General features: G+C 47.5%; 1 protein-coding gene across 3 annotated transcripts in view; it reads left to right on the top strand.

The window, feature by feature from the left end:
- Nucleotides 1-637: 637 nt before the first annotated feature.
- atg2a (autophagy related 2A) overlaps nt 638-23,999 on the top strand; it is a 139,010-nt gene continuing 115,648 nt past the window's right edge. For 2 of the 3 annotated variants that reach the window (XM_048525102.2, XM_048525101.2), the window contains exons 1-6: nt 638-947; nt 14,904-15,066; nt 16,772-16,921; nt 19,508-19,610; nt 20,851-21,037; nt 22,977-23,159. In XM_048525102.2, coding sequence (XP_048381059.1) covers nt 780-947; nt 14,904-15,066; nt 16,772-16,921; nt 19,508-19,610; nt 20,851-21,037; nt 22,977-23,159 — 954 coding nt within the window. In that variant the 5' untranslated portion in view covers nt 638-779. The remainder of the gene's footprint in view (nt 948-14,903; nt 15,067-16,771; nt 16,922-19,507; nt 19,611-20,850; nt 21,038-22,976; nt 23,160-23,999) is intronic. The other variant, XM_048525104.2, reaches the window with a different exon arrangement.

Genomic DNA, 23,999 nt, shown 5'->3' with positions numbered 1-23,999 from the left:
TAGTGCACACTGATTTTATTGTCCAGGGTTAATGTCTGGTTGATTAAAACAATGTGGATGAAAATTGCAGCCTGTGTGGTTTGTATGTTTCTTTTCAATGTTTCTGATCTCAGAGAGGCATTGTTCAGGGTGAGATGGGGCTGTAGAGTTTCACACATGGCAAACCCCATGCATCCCTTTGGCACCATGGTTGGAAGGTTATTCATCCATGGGGTGCATCACAAAAAAGGCCAGACTTGGCCCTCACACACTTATTTGTAGGTGATCACTGTTGGCAGTCAGCCCAAGGTTACTGAGCTGCGTTACAGCAAAGAGCTCCCACTTGCACTCCCACTCATCTCAGACACACTGCACCTCTGGCAGAGCGGCGCTCCCTCAGCACTGATCCTCCAACAGGGCTGTAGGCGGCGCCGAACACTCCATATCCCACAGCAAAAGGTGTACAATAACCCTCCCGAGCTTTAGGTGGCGCTGATTGCCCACTTTCGCACCGCAGCGGGTGTGCATTAACCCTCCACTGCTGTAGGTGGAGCTGAACACCCCGGATCCCACAGTAGAAGGTGAACATTAACCCTCCCGAGCGCCAGGTGGCGGCAGGGACCAGTTGCCGGCCACGCCTCCTGCCCGGCCAGCTGCGCCTGCGCACTGGCTGAGCAGCAGAGGAAGACTGAGCAATGGCGACGTTCGGTGGTGACTGTTGCAGTTGGACCTAGTGAGTGGTACCCGTGGATGAGAGGGCCCCCGGGGATGCTGGTGGCGGCCCGGGGCCGCTTGCTAAGATGTCATGGTTTTTCCCCTGGTCGAGCTCGATCAAGAAGCGGGCCTGCCGCTACCTGCTGCAGCACTACCTGGGCCACTTGTTGGAGGAGAGGTTGACTCTGGAACAACTGAGCCTCGACCTCTACAACGGCAGCGGGCGCCTCAGAGAGGTCCAGCTCGACGTCTGGGTAAGAGGGAGGCTGGGCAACAGAGCAGAGCGAAAGCCCATTAGTTCCCACTGGCCATGAGTAGAGTTGTCCATCAGATCACATCAATGACCAGTTCACATTGATCACAGATAGAGCAGACCTTCAGGCAATGTCAACAACCCATCAGTTCCCGATGAGCATCAGTAGAGCAGTCCATCTGAAACACTTCAGTTACCAGTTCATATTGATCATCGATAGAGCAGATCTTCAGACAACATCAATAATCCATCAGTTCCCACTTACTATCAGTAGAGCAGTCTATCAGATCACATCAATTACCAGTTCACATTGATCATCAATACAGCAGTGTCTCAGATCACATCACATCAATAACCAGTCCATATTGATCACCAACCGAGCAAACCTCTAGACAATATGAGTAATCTATCAGTTCCCACTGACCATCAATAGAGCAGTTGATCACATCACATCAACAATCAGTCAGTCAGTCAGTCAGTCAGTTCACATTGATCAGCAGTAGATTAGTCCATCAGATCCCAGTCAATAATCAGTTTGCATTGATCATAAATAAAGCAGTCCATTAGACCACTGATCAATAATCAGCTTGTTCCCATTGGCCATCACTACAGCAGTACTTCAGACCACAGGTCAATAATAAGTTTATGTTAACAATCAATAGAACAAAAATTTTACATCAATAATCATTTCATTTGCCAACACAGCAGTCATTCAGTTCATGTCAACAATCAGTTAAGTGTATAATTTACTTCAACAGTGTACTTCAATAACCACAACATACATTTAGTCACAGATTAATAATGGATAGCTAGAACCAATTGATTAATCTAACAATAACTATCATTAATGTAATAATTATTATTGATTGTTTAAACTGAATTGATGATTAATCTGTAGCTAAATCACCCAAGTGACAGATATAAAGTGGCATGAATCCATCTGCTTATCCAAATAACAAGATGTAAATTAATCAGTGATTAATAATGCAGACATCAATACCCAGATTAAATAATTGTGTCATTTATTCACAAATTAATAATCAATAATCGATAGATATGGACATTTATTTAGATCAATAATATTTATGTTTATTCAGATCAAAATTCAGTACATTCATTTAGATCAGTAATCAATAGACCTAGATGTTTATTCAGATTAATCAGGTAGAGGCGTTTATTTCAATCAATAACCGGTAGAGACAGACATTTATCACTTAATAATTAATAGATATAGACATTAATTCCAAGATTAATAATCAGAGGATACATACATTCATTCCCAGATTACTAATCAGTAAAATATGTGCATTTATCCCCAAATTAATAATCAATGTTTATACAAGAAAAGACCAGTTTTGCAGATTAACAATGATCAGGAAGTGAACTGATTCACTGACATGTTACTGAAGAATATTGCATTTCAGGTGAATTTGTACGCAGTCAATAAGTTGATCAATTTACTAAAATTTGGAAAGTTTAGAAGATTGGAGTGTCAGTAAATAGGTAAATGAATCAGTTTTGTAGTTAAATTAATACATTTGGAAACTAATTCAATTTGCAGCATCTAAAACAGACAACTAAATTAATCGGTCTGTGACTAGAAATATGTTGTAGTCATAAATAAACAAACACTGGCTAATTTAGTTGTTGTTTAAATCCATTTATTCCAATGTAACTTGAAGATGTATTTTGGAGTAGGGAATATATATCAATCAGGATGTAATGTTGATGTTGAAATCAATAATTAACAATTACAATAGCCCATGATAAATAGAAACGTACAATTAGGCAGTTGTACTGCGATTAATAGGAAGTGACGGCATTATATACCTTAATAGTCTTGTGGAAAAGTATATTGATGTAAATGTGCAGAAAGTGACAAGTGGATGAATTATTGAATGTAGATGAATTAAGTTTTATTATTTAATAACATTTGGCTTTTTCACAAAATTTAGGGAAATCTAAATTACGTTCTAACATCACATTTTGATGATTTTTTTGGTCATAGCATTTTTTCTGGGGAGAGTTTTATAGCTGTTTTGGCGTCAGGTTGGCTTGGGGGAGGTGCTGGTGAAATGGCCATGTCAATGTAGGGTGACTAACCAAGAAAGTAAGGTAAATATTTTGTAGTCTTGAATTCAAGTCGCATCATGTAAGATGGTGAAATTTGAATTCAATGAAAAGCAAGCCTAGTGTTTGGCTTTGATTTGATTTTATTTATTGCTGTAACATGTACCTGGGTTCAGTGAAAAGTTTTGTTTTGCGTGCAGTATAGGCAGATCATACCATTGAAAGTGCATTAATGTAATAGAACAGAGTGAGGAAGACAATGTAAGATAGTAAGAACTGCCGATGCTGGAGTCAGAGAGAACACAATGTGGAGCTGGAGGAACACAGTAGGCCAGGCAGCGTCAGAGGAGCAGGAAAGCTGATATTTTGGGTTAGGACCCTTCTTCTGAAATCGGAATGCAATGTTAAGGCTGCAGAGAAGGTGCACTGAGAGCAAGGTCAAAATTAAATTTAAAATTTGTGAGTCCTATTCAGAAGTCTAATAACGGCGAAGAAACTGTTCTTGAAGCCGTTGGTAGGTGTGTTTAAGCTTTTGTATCTTCTGCTCTAGGGAAAAAGTCTGGAAGAGATTATAACTGGGGTGGAGGGTCTTTGATGATGTTGGCTGCTTCCCTGAGGCGGTGGAAGTATAGATGGAATCGATGGAAGTTTAGTTTGCACCATGTTCACAACTACTTGTCGTTTCTTATGGTCCTAAGCTGATCAGATGCCATACCAAGCTGTGATCCATCTGGACACAGTGCTTTATATGAAGCTTCTGTAAAAAAATTGGTAAGTGTCTTTATAGACATGCTGAGTTTCCTTGGCCTCCTGAGGAAGTAGGGACGTTCTTGTGCTTTCTTGACCATCGCATCAGTAGACAGATTGTTGGTAATCATCACTCCTAGGAACTTGATGATGTTGACCAACACCACCTCAGCACCATTGATGTAGACAGGGGCATCCCCCCAACCCTACTTCCTGAAGCCATTCAGGAATAGCATCCATTGTGGACTAATGGAGGCAATAAATGGATTAAAGGTTTTGGGGGAGCAATCTGCACCAGAGTTACTCAGTTGAATGATCAACCATGATCATGTTGAATGGCACATTAGGCTTGAAGGGCCAACTGGTCTATTCTAGCTCCTGTTTTCTACGTTTCTATGTAAAATTCTGAAACTCTCCCCCTGCTGGTTTTGTTGGGTCTACTACCAGCACATTGACTGCAGCAGTACAAGAAGGCAGCTCACCACCACCTTCTCAAAGGTAACTAGAAATGGATAATAAATGCTGCACCTTCTGGTGATGCCCAAATCCCAAGAATGAATGAAGAAAAACGCTGTTGATTGTCACTACAACCCATTTGCTTCTTTAAATCAGTTATGCTTATCTGGCTCAGCTGCGACTCTGCACACAGAGCTCTTAACTCTCAACAAATCTCTGGGCAATGTAAGAGAGGGAATAAATGTTCAGAGATGCTTGCATCCCATGGATGAATAACAAAAAAAAGTGCCTCCTCCCAATTTTAAGTTCGATCCTCACCTATACCAAACACACTCAACGGTGATTAAGAGGCCTCCTTCTGCCTTGGTGAATGGAGTTATCGGTTCTGTAACAACAACTAAATGTAGGGAGCTGGGGTTTGGCAGGAAACGTTGTGATTGAAGATGGAGTAGCTCACCCCAACCCACCCCCCCCATTCTGAATGACAATGATAAAACCATATTGTGTTTGTGAATTTCTTTTGTGTGCAAACTGTGCATGTCCTGTTTCCAACACTGCAGCACTTGTTCATAAGTATTTAGTTGCAGGTTTTGAGCTGGTGAGAGCCACTATACCCATGCAGGTCTGTCTAAGAGGCAAAGACACAGGCAGTTGAGAACATGACTGTTTCCAAAGTGATTTATTTCCTGGTTTGCGACAGGTCTCTTGTTTTATGTTACCAAGAGACAGGTCTGTCACTGCATAACGTTGAGGTACAGTACTGGTGTGGACAGGTCTGTCACTGTATAACACTGGGGTACAGTACTGGTGTGGACAGGTCTGTCATTGTATAACACTGGGGTACAGTACTGGTGTGGACAGGTCTGTCACTGTATAACACTGGGGTACGGTACTGGTGGGGACAGGGTCTGTCACTGTATAACACTGGGGTACAGTACTGGTAGGGACAGGTCTGTCACTGTATAACACTGGGGTACAGTACCGGTGGGGATAGGTCTATCACTGTATAACACTGAGGTACGGTATTGGTGGGGACAGGTCTGTCTCTGTATCACACTGGGGTACAGTACTGGTGGGGTCAGGTCTGTCACTGTATAACACGGGGGTACAGTACCGGTGGGGACAGATCTGTCACTGTATAACACTGGGGTACAGTACCGGTGGGGACAGGTCTGTCACTGTATAACACTGGGGTACAGTACCGGTGGGGACAGGTCTGTCACTGTATAACACTGGCGTACAGTACTGGGTGGGGACAGGTCTGTCACTGTATAACACTGGGGTACAGTACCGGTGGGGACAGGTCTGTCACTGTATAACACTGGCGTACAGTACTGGGTGGGGACAGGTCTGTCACTGTATAACACTGGGGTACGGTACTGGTGGGGCACAGGTCTGTCACTGTATAACACTGGGGTACAGTACTGATGGGGGTCAGGTCTGTCACTGTATAACACTGGGGTACAGTACTGGTGGGGACAGGTCTGTCACTGTATAACACTGGGGCCCAGTACCGGTGGGGACAGGTCTGTCACTGTATAACACTGGGGCCCAGTACCGGTGGGGACAGGTCTGTCACTGTATAACACTGGGGCCCAGTACCGGTGGGGACAGGTCTGTCACTGCATAACTGTGTGCCCAACTAGTAAGGCATTTTGAACCTTCTGGTGATGGTGAAATACCATATGGAAGTGCAGTTATTTTTAGTGTCCAACTCTGTGTTTTTCACTTCCTTTCCTTGCTATTGCCCTCCCAGAAATATCTCTGGCATCATGCTGTGTTTGAAACATGTTGTGTTTGTGTCCTGGAAGCCTCCTTGCAGTTTGGGAGCCTCCTGTCACTTTATGTTTTCTGTCTCCTAACTCGCATGCAGCCAGAACGTGAAATAGTTTGAAAGTGGAGCGAGTGAGATCTGGGGGGTTTTCCATCCTTTCAGTAAGCAGAGCAGGTCTTAATGTCCCTCTGTCGTTTGTGAATTGCGTGTGCTGAAGTTGTCAAGTAGGTCACAATGTGCTGCAGATTCATCACCTTGGAAGTGTGATTGTTGGAATGACGGAAAGATGAATGTTTCCCAATGTCACTGATCATGAGCCAGGTTATCTGATTTGAGAGAAGTTGAAGGCACTGCCTTGAACACCCTGGCCCTAAGTATTGATGTTTTGAAAACAGTTCACATTACAGGAGAGGAAATACTGGAGGTTTTAGGAAATATAAAGGTCCGGCATGTGATGTAGTGTATCCTGGGAGTTTGTAGGAAGTTAGTGAGGAAATTGTGGGGCCCCTTGCGGAAATATTTGTATCATCTCTAACTATGTGTGAGGTGCTGGGTGGCTGGCGAGTGGCTAATGTTGTGCCTTTGTTTTAGAAGGGATGTAAGGAGAAGCCTGGGAACTACAGACCTGTGAGTCTGACTTTGGTGGTGGGTAAGTTGTTGGAAGTGATTCCGAAAGGTAGGATCTACATGCATTTGGAGAGGCAAGGAATGATTAGGGACAGTTGGTTTAGTGTGAGGAAAATTGTGTCTCAAACTTGATTGAGGTTTTTGAGGAAGTAGCCAAGAAAATTGACAAGGGCAGAGCAGTAGACATTGTTTACTTTGACTTCAGTAAAATGTTTGCTAGGTTCTGCATGGTAGACTAATTAGTAAAGTTAGGTGATATGGAATTCAGGGTAAGCTTTCCAATTGGGTACAAAATTGGGTTGACGGCAGGAGACAGAGAGTGATGCTGGAAGGTTGTTTTTCAGACTGAAGGCCTGCGACCAGTGGTGTTACACAGGGATCGCTGCTGGGTCCACTTTTGTTCGCAGTTTATAAAAATGATTTAGATGAGAATATTGAAGGCATCTTTAGTAAGTTTGTGGATGACACCAAGATTGGTGACACAGTGGATGGTGAAGAAGGTTATCTAAGATTACAGCGAGATCTTGATCAGTGTGGTCAATGGGCTAAAGAGTGGGAGATGGAGTTTAATTTGGATAAATGTGAGGTATTGCATTTTGGTAAAACAAGACTTATACAATTAAAAGTAGGGCCATGGGCAGTGTATAGAACAGAGAGACGTAGGGGTTCACTTAGGTACATAATTCTTTGAAGTTTGCATTACGTATAAACAGAGTGGCTAAGAAGGCATTTAGCCTGCTTGCCTTCATTGCTGAGACCTTTGAGTACAGGAATTGGGAGTTGGAAAGATAAGTTGAGGTTATCCTCTTCTGGAATACTGTGTCCAGTTCTGGTCCCCCGTAAGAGGAAGGATATTATTAAGCTGGAGAGAGCTCAGAAGAAATTTACCAGGATGTTGCTGGGAATGCAGGCTGGATAGGCTGGAACATTTTTCTCTGGACTGTCGGAGGTTGAGAGATGACCTTATGGAGGTATGTAAAATAATGAGCGGTATAAGATAAGGTGAATGGCAGTGTCTGTTCCTCAGGGTGGGGGATTTCAAGACTAGGGGGCACATTTTTAAGTTGAGGAGAGAAAGATTTAAAAAAAGACATGAGGAGCAATTTTTTTTTACATAGAGAGCGGTTCATGTGTGGAATGTTCTGCTAGAGGAAGTAGTGGATGAGGGTACAGTTACGGTGCTTAAAAGATAATTAGATGAATCAGAAATGTTTGGAGGAATATGGGCCAAGTGCAGGCAGATGGGGCTAGTTTAGTTTGAGACTATGGTTGGCTCGGACTCTTTGGACTGAAGGGTCTGTTTCTGTTCTGGAAGACTCAGTTGTACTTATGTGGATCTTTCCCATTCACCTGGGCTGGCCAGCAGGACCTCAGTTTAACATCACACTGGTAAGACAGCACCTTCGCTGTGCAGCACTCCCTTGGTGCAGGAGCAGGGAGTCCCAAATGGGACGTTCAGCTCAAACCTCTGGAGCCTATCGCTGAGAGGTGAGGGCATAGTCAGGGCTGATTGCTTCCCCAGTAGGCCATTCCCCATCTCACAGAAGCTGGGATTTGGTGTGTGCCATTCCTGCAGATTTGCTGACCCCGTTCAAAGCTGAGATCACTGCCCCAGGAACCGATCTGTTCAAGGCACTTTAGCTAGGGGGAGTTTGACACTCTCAGCTGTGGCTTGTCTGCGAGCTGAAACGTGCCTCTTGCATTTTGTTGCCAGTTGTTTGTCTTGTTTTTTGCATCGGACACTTCCTGACTCAGATCAAGTTCCTTCTGATTGCGTTGTTTAGTCACCACAGTCAGCTTTGCTCTTTGACCCACTCTCCACCAACTGGATGCTGCATCTATCATTGCCTGCCCCTCTGAGGCTGTTGATGTTCATTTGCTCTTTCACTGTTTGTTGTTGACTGTAGGGAGTGGAGCTGGAATGGGGGCAGGGAGGGAGTGGAACAGCTGTCAGGGGATAGGCTGCGTGGTTTGTACGTGCATGTGAGAGAGAGAAAAACTATGTGCCAATCCTTGTGAATAATGTCCATAAACAAATAAGTGATCCTAAAAATTGCTCAGTGACCTCTTCTGGTTTGAGCTGGCTGAGAACATTCCCCTCTTGGAATGTTCATCCAGGGATCACGAAGATGCCAGTTTTTGCATGGCCAGACCTGGTCTCTGTGAAATCTGCTGACTGTACCCGCTGCCCACCAGCCATCCACTTAGGAACTAAGTGACCATGTTTGGGGGCAGGAGACTTTTATGATTTATCTAGGGCTCCAATCTGTAGGAGTGAGGGTGTGAGGATAGGATGGTTTCCTGGATAATGCTCTCCACAGGACATGTAGTGCACATTCATAAATTAATGGTACCCAGCTGTGACTCACTGGGGTTTGTATTCACTCCCTGGCCCACCCACTGTCTTGTCTCTGGGTCAGACTGTTGTGGGTTCGAGACCCACTCCAGATCCTTCAACACAAAAAGCTAGTGTCAGTGCTGAGGGAGCGCCGCACTGTTGGAGGGTCGGTGCTGAGGGAGCGCCGCACTGTCGGAGGGTCAGAGCTGAGGGAGCGCCGCACTCTCGGAGGGTCGCTGCTGAGGGAGCGCTGCACTCTCGGAGGGTCGGTGCTGAGGGAGTGCCGCACTGTCGGAGGGTCGGTGCTGAGGGAGCGCCGCACTGTCGGAGGGTCGGAGCTGAGGGAGCGCCGCACTGTCGGAGGGTCGGAGCCAAGGGAGCGCCGCACTGTTGGAGGGTCGGCGTGGGGGGTGCACTGCACTGTCAGAGGGTCAGTGCGAAGAGACTGCTGCACTGTAGGCTTCTTTCTATGTGATTTGAGGCTGTATCTGCCCTCATGGGCGAACAATTAGATTTTGAAGCAGAACAGTGGGGGAAGTTGAGCCTGGTGTTCTGGGACCTCTCAAAAAACAAACCTGACTAAAAACAAATAATTGGCTCATGACCGGATTGACTGCCTGGTGCTTTGGAATGTCCTGACATTGTGGAAATCACAGGCTAAGTGGAAGTCTTCCTGTTTCTCAGTTTGTTGTCCAGTGTCACTGCCTCAGTGACACTGTGGGTGGATCAGTAACCTGAGCTTGTTTTTGCTTTTGTCCTCTCGGGTGCTGACAGTCCTGATGTCCCCAGCAGGCTGTCTCAAACTGTATCTGTAGTGTCATGTGCTGTTTGTTTGAGTGTTTGCACTGCCACCCTCCCCTCCCCTCCTGCTCGGCCCTGACCAAACACTTAGCCTGATGTTTACTCCCATTCTCCAATCATGAACTGTCAGCCCTGTGGCTCATGTGCCTCATTGATGCATTCATATCAACTCCTGAGCATTTGAGGAAGTGAAATCTTTAGGAATGATGGTGGTTCAAAGTTTCCCCCAACCATGCACCCTCCTATTCCCCGAGTGGGTGAGAAAGGCCAGCGACCAGTTCTAAAGCTTGCATTCCCTCAGTTCTGTCGGTCCAAGTTTGAATCTATTCCTTAATATTCACTCCTAACCTGCAGTAATATTCCAGGCTTATTGACTGTACTCTTGCTTATTTGTTGCTGGTCCTGAACTTTGTTTTTTGGCTGAGCGCAGTCACTAAACTCCATGCGATATCCATCTCCAAGAAAAACAACGCAATTTGTTTGGTATCTGACCTGGAATGAATTGATTGCCTTTAGAGGAACAGCTACACAGGCTAGGACTGTTTTCTTTGTCAATTCTCTGATGATAGTGGGCTAAAGAGTGGTCAGTGGAGTTTAATTTGGATAAATGGGGCATAATACATTTTAGTAAAACACAAAGGCAGGATTTATACAATTAAAAATAGGGCCTTTAGTAATGTTGTACACAATTCTTTGATGTTAGCATCACGTATACATTGTATAGTTAAGGCATTTAGCAAGCTTGCCTTCATTACTAAGACCTTTGAGTATAGGAGTTGGTACGTCATGCTGCAGTTGTACAGGATGTTGGTGAGGCCTTTTCTATTGTACTGTATCCACTTCTGAGGGTCCCCCTGTTATTGGAAGGATATTATTAAGTTGCAGAGGTTTCAGAAAAGATTTACAGGGATGTTTCTGGGGCTGGAGAGTTTGAGTTATAGGGAGAGGCTGGATAGGGTGGGACATCTTTCTCTGGAGCATAAGAAGTTTATAAAATCATGATTTGTATGATTGAGGTGAATGGAGATGTTGGTTGGTTCACTGAGCTGACTGGTTTTCTAGGTAACATCTTCAGTGCTGTCTAGCCTCAGTTGAAACACTGTTGTTCTGTTCCACTTTGAAGTTATACGGTCCGGTCTGCTATAGTGAGTAGCTCTATTTCCAGATTTGCCCGTAGTGGTGTGCAGATGGGGTCTATCTCAACCTGTCTGTTTATGGTACCAGTGGTTGAAAACCAGGCTTCCGGGAATTCTTGTGCTTTTCTTGGTTTTGCTTGTCCTGGTACTGTTTACGTTGTCCCAGTTAAACTGATGTCCTTCTATACTGGAGTGTATTGAAGTGAGGGAGAGTTGGCCGTGACATTTGCTGCGAGTCGGTGCTCATGTATCCTGGTGACTGGTTTCCTGCCTGTCTGTCCTATGTAGCATTTCTCGTAGTTGCTGCAGGGTATTTTGTATGTCACATTTGTCCTGCTCACTGTGAGCATGGGGTCTTTCGTCTTTGAGAGTTACTGGCGAAGCGTGGCTGTTGGTTTGTGCTATCATTATTCCAAGAGGCCATAGGAGTCTTGTAGTCAGTTCTGATGTGTTTCTCATATAGGGTAAGGTGCCCAGTGTGTTGGGGTGTACAGTGTCTTCTCGGTGTTGTTTAAGTGCCAAGCATTGGCAGATGAAGCTGTTGGGATACCCATTGTTTGCAAAGACTTAGTATAGGTTTGTTTATCTTTGATTTTGTGCAGCTCCAGGGTGTTGGAGTGAGTTATCGCTTGTGTAAACAGAGTCTTGACACAGAGATAGTAGGAACTGCAGATGCTGCAGAATCTGAGATAACAAGATGTAGAGCTGGATGAACACAGCAGGCCAAGCAGCTTCAGAGGAGCAGAAAGGCTGACCTTTTTCTGAAGAAAGGTCTAGGCCCGAAACATCAGCTTTTGTGCTCCTCTGATGCTGCTTGGCCTGCTGTGTTCATCCAGCTCTTCACCTTGTTATCTCAGATTCTTGACACAGCTCTGTTTGTGGACCCTGGGGTGGTTACTATTGTAATTCAGGATTTGGTCTGTGTGGGTAGTCCTTGTATATGCTGGTAAGGAATTCCCGTTGTTCGTTTGATCTACCATCACATCTAGAAACAGGAGTTGATTGCTGTTCTCCTCTTCCCTGGTGAGCTTGATCCTGGTGAACGTGCAGTTAATAAGATGGTGTTTGAGTTTCTTCTAACTTTGCTCCCTTTAATGATCAGAAAGTACCTGCCCCAAAGTTTAGGCTGGATCTTGTATGTGTTCAAGCCTTTGCATAACTGTTTCCTCTATAAGACCTGAGTTAAGCTGAATGGCAGCTGTCTTTTCCCAGGGTTGGAGATTTCAAGAATAGGGGGCATATTTTTAAGGTGATCAAAAAAAACGAGAGGCAATTTGTTTTTAACACAGAAAATGGTTCAGGCGCGGACTGAACTGCCAGAGGAAGTGGTGATAGCGGGTGCAGTTAAAACGTTTAAAAGACATTTAGATAAGTACACGAATAAGAAATGTTGGAGGGATTATGGGCCAAGCACAGGCAGATGAGATTGCTTTAGTTTGGGATTACTCTGTGTGTGGACTGAAGGGTCTATTTCCATGCTGTATGACACTCTGATTCTGGGGAAGATTCTGGTGATTCATTAATTGAAACATGTAAGATCCTGAGGGGACTTGACCAGGTGGATGTTGAAAGGATATTTCCTCTTCTGAGTGACAAGGCTTAAAAGTAAATGGTCATCCATTTAGAACAGATGAGGAAACCCTGTTTTCTCTGAGGGCTGAGAATCTTTGGAATTCCCTTTCTGAAAAAAGCAGTGGTTGCAGAATTGTTAAGTATTTTGAAAGCTGAGGTGGATAGATTCTTGATTACCGATGGGATGAAAGATTATCGGGGATTTGCAGGAATACAAGTATTGAGGTTAAAACCAGGTCAGTCTTATTGAGAGCAGGTTTGAAGGGCTGAGTGGCCACCATTATGCCGCCTTTGTTTGAACAGTAAAGCACCCCCACAGCCCAGCCTGTCTCCCAGGGTTAGGGTTTCTACCCTCTGCTGAGTTGGCTGATTGTAGTCAGGAAAGCTATTGGGAGACCTGTTGAGTTTGTGAAGGTATGAGAGAAAACAGGAGTAGGAGTAGACAATTTGGCCCCTCAAAATTACTATACCATTCAACCAGATTGTGGCAGATCTGCCTCAGTGCTGTTTACCACGCAATCATTGTAACCTTTGATAATGTTAATATCTAGAAAGCTGTTGCTCTCTGACTTGAACGTACTGAATGATTGAGACATCGCAGCTCTCGGAGGCTAGGTTCAACCCTCTCTGAGTGAAGTAATTCCTCCTCATTCTCTGTCCCAGTTGGCCGAGTCCTTACCCGGAACTTGGGTTCCTAGTGCCCAGCCTTGGGTGTTTGTTCCCACCGCACTGATCCGCCACCCCAGCAGTGAACTTCCCACTGCACCCCTCTCTGTCCGTCATCCCTATACACAGTGGGGAGGAGGTGGAGGAACAGCATTTCACCAGTCCTGACCACCATTTGGTGAGCTCCTCTGGAAGATGGGAACATAGTGCAACTGGCAGCAATACTCCTCAGGAGGATACTCTGGGGAGGGGTGCGTTGGCAAAGGAGGAAGGGCTGTTCAGTGTTTATTCCTGAATGACAATTGATTATAATATCGCCTTCCATAATCAGCATTCAACAAGGCTAATTTCGCTGGACTAAGCATCCTTGAGTTCATGGAGCCCAACCCCCCGCCCCCCCCCCCCCCCCACCCATCCCAACTCTGTAATTTCCTCCAGCCCACAGTCCTCTGTGATCTCTCTGCTCCTCCTGTTTAGACCTTTTGCCTATCCCTGATATAAATTGCTGCGCCATTGGTGACTGTGTCTCCAGTTGCTTGAGGCCTAGATTCTGGAGTTATTTTTCAATCCACTCTGTCCCCAGCACCTTCTCTCTCTTTCTCTCTACTCTGTCACTATCTTCTCTCTCTCTTTCTACTTTCTTCTCTGTCTCATTCTATGATCTGTCCATATTTCTGTCTTCTCACTGTTTCTCTCCTCCTCTGTCCTGTCTCCCCACAATTCTGTTTCTTTCATCCATTTCCACTCACTCTCCTTCACTCTATTCTCACTTTCTAGTCTCTTTCTATCTCTGTTTTTCTTTTCATGCTGTTTTACTCTTTCTCTCTCTGTCTCTCCGTCTCTCTCACCCTCTCCCTCTATTCTCTGTCTGTATTTTCTCTCTTTCTCTCTCTCTTTCTTTCTCTCTCTCTTTCTCACTCTCTCTCCCCCCTCTCTCTATTCCCTGTATTTTCTCTCTCTCTCTCTCTCACTCTCGCTCTCTCTCTCTCTCTCCCCCCTACCCCCCCCACACACACACACACGCGCGCACACACACACACACACACACACACACACACACACACACACACACACAAAAAGACAGTTCTCATAACTTTTGGTCACCTTTGTCTCCTTGAGTGGCCTGGTGTAGAATAGCATTTGGTTATGCTCCTCTGACATACTGCTGTGAGGATATTGTATTTTGATTTAATTTGATTTATTATTGTCCCGTGAACCTAGGTATAGTGAAAAGTTTTGTTTTGCATGTAGTACAGGCAGATCATTCTGTACAAAGTGCATTGCAGTAATAGAACAGAATGAGGAATACAGTGTTATAGCTGCAGAGAATGTGTGCAAACAGCAAGAATAACATTAAATTTAAAAATTTGAGAGATCTATTCAGAAGTATAATAACGGTGGGGAAGACACTGTTCTTGAATCTATTTGCACATGTATACAAACTTCTGTTTCTTCCCCGATGGAAGAGGGTGGAGGAGAGTACAGCCAAGGTGGGAGGGGTCTTTGATGATGTTGGCTGCCTTCCCAAGGCAGGGGTAGGTGGATGGAGTCAGTGGATGGGAGGCTGGTTTGTGTGATGGACTGGGCTGTGTTCACAACTCTCTTAGTTTCTTACGGTCTGGGCTAGAACAGTTGCCAAAGCACAATGTGATGTGTCAGGTGGAGTGCTTTCTATGGTGCATCTGTAAAAATTGGTGAGAATGGTATGCTGACCTTGCAAAGGTGACTAGTGGTGGCAGTGCTGTGACAAGGTTTCCCTTTGCTCCATAGTCTCTGAATGAATTCCTGGACTCGGTGGGGGCGCCGCTGGAGATTACAGATGGCTTCATCAGCAGCATCTCGGTGACCATCCCCTGGTCGGCTCTGATTACGGAGAACTGCACCGTGGAGGTGACAGGTCTGCAGGTGACATGCAGGCCCAAGTACCACTTTGGTGAGTCGCAGCCTGAGGCAATGACAGAAACAATTGGTGTGGGGTTGAGTGGGGCGAATAGAGGCCAGAGAGCCTCCAATTTCCTGACGTGGTGACTCCCGGTCACCCGCTGCTAAGGGTCGATGGTGGCAGAGTGCTGATGTCTCTGGACTAATAGTCCTGGCTAATGTCCATGGTACAGGGCTTCAAATCCAATCATGGAAAATTTTGTGGAATTTAGTCAGTCGTTTAATAAACTTAGATTATAAAGCTAGTTTCAGTGATGGCGGCTGTGAGAAACTTATGATAAAATTGAATCGTAGAAATCCTGTAGTGCAGAACAGGCCATTCATCCCATCAAGTCAGTACTGACCCTCTGAAGAACATCTCAGGCAGACACACCCCGCACCTTGTCCCTGTAATGCTGCATTTCCCACGGCTAACCCACCTAGCCTGCACATCCCTGGATGCTGTGGGGCAACTTAGCACAGTCAGTCCCCGTAACCAGCACATCCCTGGTGTATGGGAGGAAACCGCAGGAAACCCACACAGCCACAGGGCAGAATCTGCAGACTCCACACAGACATTTGCCCGAGGCTGGAATCGAACCCAGGCCCTCGGTGCTGTGAAGTAGCAGTGCTAACCGCCTGTGCCACCGTGCAGCCCCCTCAGAATCAGGGCTCATCCGTTTATTTTTGTAAAAAAAAAGCTGGTTGTTTTTTAGGGAGGGAAATCTGCCATCTTTATATGGTCTGGGCCTACATGTGACTCCAGATTTGCAGCGATGGGGTTGATGACTAACTGCCCTCTGAAATAGTCAGTATGTTTGAGGGCCATTGTCCAAGCGTGTGATGCTGATGTCCCGTGAAAGGAAATTTAATGCCCTGTCTTTGGAGAAATGGGGTTGGCTTCATGTTTATTTTTAACAGGGAAGGTTGGATAATGCTGATACCCGAGAGCTGATGGATCACTCAGAGCCTGGTTGCCAAGGACTGACAGCTGGAATGTTGAGTGGGGGCGGAATGGGTTAGGCAACACATAGCAAACTATTTCCTGGAGTCCCCCTACCCCCCTCCATTTTAATACCTCTGACTGTGTGCTGTCAGGGTGAGAATTTGCTGGATTGCAGAGTTCCCTTGTGGATAAAGGGGAACCCGTGAATGTACTCTTGTTAGAGTTCCAGAAGGCATTCAATAAGGAGCCTCATTAAAGGTTGTTACAGAAAGCTCTTCCCCTGAAATGTGTCCGCGTGCTGGGCTCCTACCCCTTTATCAGTGAGTTCCACATTCTGCCCACTTGCTGAGTGAACACATTTCTCCCAGTTGGATTTCTTGAGGGCTGCCTTGTATTGATGGCCGTGAGCTATGCTCTTGCCCACAGAGCAAGACATTGTCACTGTGTCTGCTTTACCACAACTCCTCTGAATTTTAAACAAACTGTATTAGGCCACTCCTCAACTGCCTGCTTCCAAGAGAAGAGAGGCCAGGTCTGTCCAATCTATCCTGAGTTAAGCATCCACACATTAGGATTAGCAGGGTATGTTGATGGGGTGAGCTGTTGAAGAGGCTTGTATGCATTAGGGACAACAATTTAGATGTGCTGGGCCGAACAGCTTGTTTGACCCCCCCTGCTGTTCTTTGCAGGGCATCCAGTATCTGCAGGATCTTCCCTTCAGCTGCGCATTTCTAACACTGTCCCAGCTAACACTGACTCTCTTGCCCTGCAGTCCCAGGGACCGAGTCTCCCAGCTGGTCATCATGTATGACTACCAGCATGCAGCTCGCCAAGGAGTGCCTGAAAGAACAGGCCGAAGAGCCGGAGGAGCCCATACAGCCACTCGAGGGTCTTGAGATGTTTGCACAGACGATTGAAACTGGTGAGCCCACCAACCTCAGAGATCCCCAGCGCTCGAAAGAAAGAAGTTGCATTTATGTAGCACCTTTGATGATTTTAAGAAACCATGAAGTCATTTACGGCCAAAAAAGTCCTGTGTATAGTTAGCGCAGTAGGAAATAAGAACAAAATGCACACAGCAAGATACCGCAAACTGCAAATTGTTTCTACCCATTTTGTCTCCTCCATGTTGCGATGTTGATTTATGAAGAGAAATTCACTCCAGGTCTAGAAGGAGAACAGAACCCCCAGAGACAAATATTGGGTGTGTCAGTGGATTTATTTTACGTCCAGCCCTAAGGATAGGTGGGAGCCTTCTTTTAATGCCTCACCTGAAAGATGGCCAAGCTGACAATTCAGCACTCCCTCGGTGCTGACCCTCCTACAGTGCGGTGCTCCCTCAGCGCTGACCCGCCGACAATGCGGCACTTGCTCAACACTGACCCTCCAACAGTGTGGCACTTCCTGGGCACTGAGCCTCCGACGGTGCGGCACTCCCTCGGCACTGGCCCTCCGACAGTGCCCCCTCCCTCGGCACTGACCCTCCGACAGTGTGGCACTCCCTCAGAACAGATCCTCCAACAGTGTGGCACTTCCTGGGCACTGACCCTTCGACGGTGCGGCGCTCCCTCGGCACTGACCCTCCAACAGTGCGGCGCTCCCTCGGCACTGACCCTCCAACAGTGCGGCGCTCCCTCATCACCGACCCTCTGACAGTGCGGTGCTCCCTCGGCACTGACCCTCCGACAGTGCGGTGCTCCCTTGGCACTGACCCTCCGACGGTGCGGCGCTCCCTCAGCACTGACCCTCTGACAGTGCAGCGCTCCCTCAGCACTGACCCTCTGACAGTGCCCGCTCCCTCAGCACTGACCCTCCGACAGTGCGGCGCTCCCTCAGCACTGACCCTCCGACAGTGCGGCGCTCCCTCAGCACTGACCCTCCGACAGTGCGGCGCTGCCTCAGCACTGACCCTCTGACAGTGCGGTGCTCCATCAGCACTGACCCTCTGACAGTGCGGCGCTCCATCAGCACTGACCCTCTGACAGTGCCCGCTCCCTCAGCACTGACCCTCCGACAGTGCGGCGCTCCCTCAGCACTGACCCTCCGACAGTGCGGCGCTGCCTCAGCACTGACCCTCTGACAGTGCGGTGCTCCATCAGCACTGACCCTCTGACAGTGCGGCGCTGCCTCAGCACTGACCCTCCGACAGTGCGGCGCTGCCTCAGCACTGACCCTCCGACAGTGCGGCGCTCCCTCAGCACTGACCCTCCGACAGTGCGGCGCTCCCTCAGCACTGACCCTCCGACAGTGTCCACTCCCTGAGCACTGACCCTCTGACAGTGCCCGCTCCCTCAGCACTGACCCTTTGACAGTGCGGCGCTGCCTCAGCACTGACCCTCCGACAGTGCCCGCTCCCTCAGCACTGACCCTCCGACAGTGCGGCGCTCCCTCAGCACTGACCCTCCGACAGTGCGGCGCTCCCTCAGCACTGACCCTCCGACAGTGCGGTGCTCCCTCAGCACTGACCCTCCGACAGTGCGGCGCTCCCTCAGCACTGACCCTCCGACAGTGCGGCACTCCCTGAGCACTGACCCTCTGACAGTGCCCGCTCCCTCAACACTGACCCTCCGACACTGCGGCGCTCCCTCAGCACTGACCCTCCGACAGTGCGCTGCTCCCTCAGCACTGACCCTCTGACAGTGCCCGCTCCCTCAGCACTGACCCTCTGACAGTGCGGCGCTCCCTCAGCACTGACCCTCCGACGGTGCGGCGCTCCCTCAGCACTGACCCTCCGACAGTGCGGCGCTGCCTCAGCACTGACCCTCTGACAGTGCGGCGCTCCCTCAGCATTGACCCTCTGACAGTGCGGCGCTGCCTCAGCACTGACCCTCCGACAGTGCGGTGCTCCCTCAGCATTGACCCTCTGCCAGTGCGGCGCTGCCTCAGCACTGACCCTCTGACAGTGCGGCACTCCCTCAGCACTGAACCTCCGACAGTGCGGCGCTGCCACAGCACTGACCCTCTGACAGTGCGGCGCTGCCTCAGCACTGACCCTCCGACAGTGCGGCGCTCCCTCAGCACTGACCCTCTGACAGTGCGGCACTCCCTCAGCACTGAACCTCCGACAGTGCGGCGCTGCCTCAGCACTGACCCTCTGACAGTGCGGCGCTGCCTCAGCACTGACCCTCTGACAGTGCGGCGCTCCATCAGCACTGACCCTCTGACAGTGCCCGCTCCATCAGCGCTGACCCTCCGACAGTGCGGCGCTGCCTCAGCACTGACCGTCTGACAGTGCCCGCTCCATCAGCACTGACCCTCTGACAGTGCAGCGCTGCCTCAGCACTGACCCTCCGACAGTGCGGCGCTCCCTCAGCATTGACCCTCTGACAGTGCGGCGCTGCCTCAGCACTGACCCTCCGACAGTGCGGCGCTCCCTCAATACTACTTTAGGCCTTAATTTTGATCCCGGGTGTTTGACTGGGACTGTAAGCCGGTTGCTCTGTAGTGTTACTGTTTGTCTATAATTTTAAAGAATCAATGTTGTGCCATATTTCTTTTGATTAAACAGTGCTCAGGAGGATAAAAGTAACATTCCTTGACACCATAGTTCGAGTGGAACACACTCCAGATGGATCCAGGACAGGTATCGCCTTGGAAGTGCACATTAAAAGGTCAGTAACGTTAAATTCCAGATGGGAGGAGCGACACTTAAGATTGTGTTCCTTTGCTGGGAGATTTGGTGTGACAAAGTAGAGAGAGCTTTACTCTGTATCTAACCCTGTGCTGTCCCTGTCCTGGGGTGTATGAAGTCATTGCTGCGAGCTTGGAATGGAATGAGTTCCACTGTGCTGATGAATAAACACCAGATTAATTTGACACCTTGACGGTTGGTCAGAAAGCAGGTTCTGAGGAGGACAGAGTCAACAAAGGTATGGACATAGCACGTTAAGTGAGCGAGCAAAAATGTAACGGCTGATTGTGATATTGTCCACTTTGACTGGAAAAATAGAAAAGCTGACTTTTATTTCAATTGACAAAGATTGCAGAATGTGGTGGTGGACAGAGGCCTTAGTATCCTGTTCCATGAATCGCAAAAAACGAACCTGTAGTTACAGCAGGCCTCTTGGAAGGCCAGTGGAATATTAGCCTTTACTACAAAGGAAGGTGGAGTAATTAGAGCATACTGTAAAGGGCTTTGGTAAGAATGCCGCTGCAGTGCTTTGTATAGTTTTGGCTCTGTTCTTAAAGGAGGCATATACATGTGTTGGAATCTGCTCAGAGATGGTTCACTTGGCTGACTCCTATGAACAGATTCTCTTATGAGGAAAGGCCCATACTCATGAAGGTTTTGATGAATGAGAAGTGATCTTATTGGAAAATGTACGATTCTGGAGGGGCTGACAGGGCAGATGCTGAGAGGGTGTTTCTCCTTGCCAGGGAGTCTCTAACTGGGGAGCACAGCGTTACCTCAGAGAGGAGGTGGCATTGAGGAAGAGTGATTTCACTGTGGGTCATTTGTATTTGAAATTCTCTTCCCAAGAGATATCAGTTGAGGGCCTGGTTTTGGAGAGTGTGCTTGCTTTCTCTAAAAGGAAGGCAGCAGACGGCTGACCTGATACATTTTGTGAATATTCAGAAAGGTTTTGGTGGAAAGAATGTTTTGGTCTGTGGAAAAGAGCAGTGCGTCATCAAAAAGATTCAAGGCTGAGTCAGACAAGAGTTTTGATTGACAAGAATTTGGTGGGGAGCCATGCAAGAAAGTGGAGCAAGGGCCGTCAATCAGATCAGCCATGATCGTATTGACTGATGGAGCAGGCTGAAAGGGAAAGGGTGCACTCCCTCCTATTTCTCATGATCTTTGTGTTGGCTGGGTTTGGGCAGACATCTCCAATGCTTCTCTGTTTTGTGCAGGTTGGAGTACTGTGATGAAGCTGTGAAGGACTCGGGCGGCATCTCGAAGAGGGACCCCATTCCCATCGACATTCATCAGCCCCCTGCATTCGTCCACAAGGTGCTGCAGTTTTCCGGGGTATTGTTGCACTACGAGGCAATCCCTGAGCAGGGTGGGGAGCTCCAGACCTCACAGCCTGTACTGCCGGTAAGGGCCATCCTCAGAAACAAAGCTGTAGCACTGGGGAAATGCTGAGGTCGAGAAGGAGCCTCATGTACAGTGTAAAACTAGGGCTACAGAAACAGATTTATAGCACCGAGAACCCTTGGCTCATTATGTCTTTGATAACTGAAGAGAAGCCCCTCAGTCTCATCACATTATTCCAGTTCTTGGTCCATACTTGAACTTATGGAGTCATTGCGTCATACAGCACAGAAACCGATCCAGCAGTCCATGCCAACCACGTTGCCAAACTAAACTAGTCCCATTTGCCTGTGCTTGGCTCACATTCCTCCTTTCTTATATGTGTACTTAGCTAAATGACTTTTCAATGTTGTAACTGTACCCACATCCACCACTTCCTCTGGAAGTTCATACCACATGTGAAACCACTGTCTGTGCAAAAACAAAATGCCCCTCATGTCTTTTTAAATTTTTCACCTATCACCTTAAAAAGATGCCCCCAGGCTTGAAATCCCCCCACCCGAGGGAAAAGACAGCTGCCATTCACCTTACCTAAACCCCTTTTTTGTTTTATAAGCCTTGATGAGATCATCTCTCAACGTCCTACGCTCCAGTGAAAAAAGACCCAGCCCATAATAAACCCTCCATTCCAGGCAACATCCTGGTAAATCTCTTCTGAAGCCTCTCCAGCTTAACAATATCCTTCCTATAGCAGCGAGCCTAGAACTGGAAACCAGAAGAGGCCTCACCCATGTCCTATACAATCCCAGTATGAGTAAAATAAACTTGAAATAAAACTAAAAACTTGAACATGGGTAACAAAAGAGGCAAGTAACCTAGAAAACCTTTCAGTACTCTGGTGATACCAGGTACTTCTGCTTTACATCACAATGATTGGCTGATTGAATCAAATAACATTTTTCTTTGATGTTCGTTGTAGGAAAAGCACGTACCAATCTCGACCAGTTTCCAAATCACAAAATGAAAAGCATCTACTGTAATACATGCTTCTGCTTTGAGACAGCAGTTGCTAAACAATGCTGAGTGCTGCATTAACTGTGGACTTAAAATAATCAGTTGAGCTTGCAGTGTGGCTTTATCTTACCTTGCTGGAAGTGGAGTCGATTCAAGCACAGGGACCCATGCTCTGCAAACAAAATTATATTCAAACTTTGCACCTCAGGAACCTATGGCTCTCCGTTGCTTTCTCAGTGACAATGCCTGAACCAAACTCAACTCGCCAACCAATCAGTGCCCTTTTCTCATGTTGTGTAAGTGGGGAGTGGGAAGGCGATGGCCTAGTGGTATTATCGCTGGGCTGTTAATCCAGAGACCCAGATAACATTTTGGGGACCCAGGTTCGAATCCCTTCGTGGCGGGTGGTGTGGGAATTTGAATTTAATAAATATCTGGAATTAGGAATCTAATGATGACTATGAATCCATCGCCGATTGTTGGTAAAACCCATTTGGTTCACTAATGTCCGCTGTTGTAACTCCAGACCCACAGCAATGTGATTGACGCTTAACTGCCCTCTGGGCAATTAGGGATGGGCAATAAATGCTGGCCCAGCCAGCGACGTCCTCCTCCCATGAATGAATAAAGGGAAAAAAAAAATTGTTGTGATGGCTTTAAATTTGGCATTCTTGCAGTTTGTCCTGACAAGTGTGGGATGAGAAACTTCACTGACCCTTCTGTCCTTCCAGCAGTCATCTGGTTCTTGGTCTAAACCCTCAAGGTTCCGGCTGCAAAAGGTGAATATCTGAGTACTTTTTAAATGCAGTGGGAAAAGGAGCATTGTGATGTGGCCCCTGCCAGTGCCACGTGTGATAGTCCACATTTACTCTTGAATTTCAGTGCCACTGGCTTCTTAAGATGCAGCTTTGATAGGACGAGATTACCCCGTGACGTCCCTCGTTTAGAAATGTTTTCTCTTTTAAATGCGATGATCATTTCTTCGCAGCAGCAAGCAAATGCACCTGCCTCCTCCACTGCAGAATGGCAATCTTTCCCTGAAGCAAGCAGCAGGACTGCAGAGGGAAGTGCCCCATCGCCACCTTCGCCGCTGGTGCAGATCGGCAGTTGTACAGGGTGCATGGAGTTGACCGTGAAATTCAAGCAGAACGACGTGCTGCCTGGGCCTAAGGTTACTGACGGCTGGGGCCTGTGGGGGATGGGTGGCGAGGAGCAGGTCATGGTTTTGGACGAACGCGCTGGGAGCACCTGGCAGGGGAGAGGGAGACTTGCTTCCCTGCCTCACAAAGCTGCTCATTCATTCTTAGAATGAATTTCTGAAATGCAGTCACCACGGTAGGAAACTCGGCAGTGCACAGGAAGCTCCCCGCAAGCAGCAACGTAATAGTGACCAGATCGTCTGAATGTTGGGGGTTAATTATGGTTCTGGAACAGTGGGGAGAATTCACACTGTCAGCTGAGAGATGGTGCCACCTCCAACAATGCAGTACTCCCTCAGCACCGCACTGAATCCCTAAACCTTCATGAGTTGGTGTGTTTTTTACTGGAAGCCAAGGCTGACACAGCTCCTGATTGAATCATAGAATTCCTACCGTGTGGAAGCAGGCCATTCAGTCCACACCGCCCCACTGAAGAGCATCCCACCTAGACCCAGCTCCCCACCCTGCATTGCCTTTGGCTAACTCACCTAACCTACACATTCCTGGACACTATGGGATAATTTAGCATGGCCAATCCGCTCCCAACCTGCGCCTCTTTGGACTGTGGGAGGAAATCCCACGCAGACATGGGGAGAACATGTAAACTCTACACAGACAGTCCCCTGAGGCTGGGTCCCTGGCGCTGTGAGGCTGCAGTGCTAACCACCGCGCCATCCCAATAAGCTGAGCTTCCCTTCTGGTCATTGATGGTTAGGTCAGGGAGGGCCAAGCCCTCATTGATGGGTAGTCTACCTCACCTTTTCACACAGAGGCTACAATTGTTGACCACCCTGAGAGGATTGAGATTCAAC

The sequence above is a fragment of the Stegostoma tigrinum genome, chromosome 42 (genome assembly GCF_030684315.1).
Source record: "Stegostoma tigrinum isolate sSteTig4 chromosome 42, sSteTig4.hap1, whole genome shotgun sequence".
Classification (NCBI taxonomy): Eukaryota; Metazoa; Chordata; class Chondrichthyes; order Orectolobiformes; family Stegostomatidae; genus Stegostoma; species Stegostoma tigrinum.
Note: the sequence above shows the minus strand (reverse complement) of the source record. Positions and strands in the feature narration are given on the sequence as shown.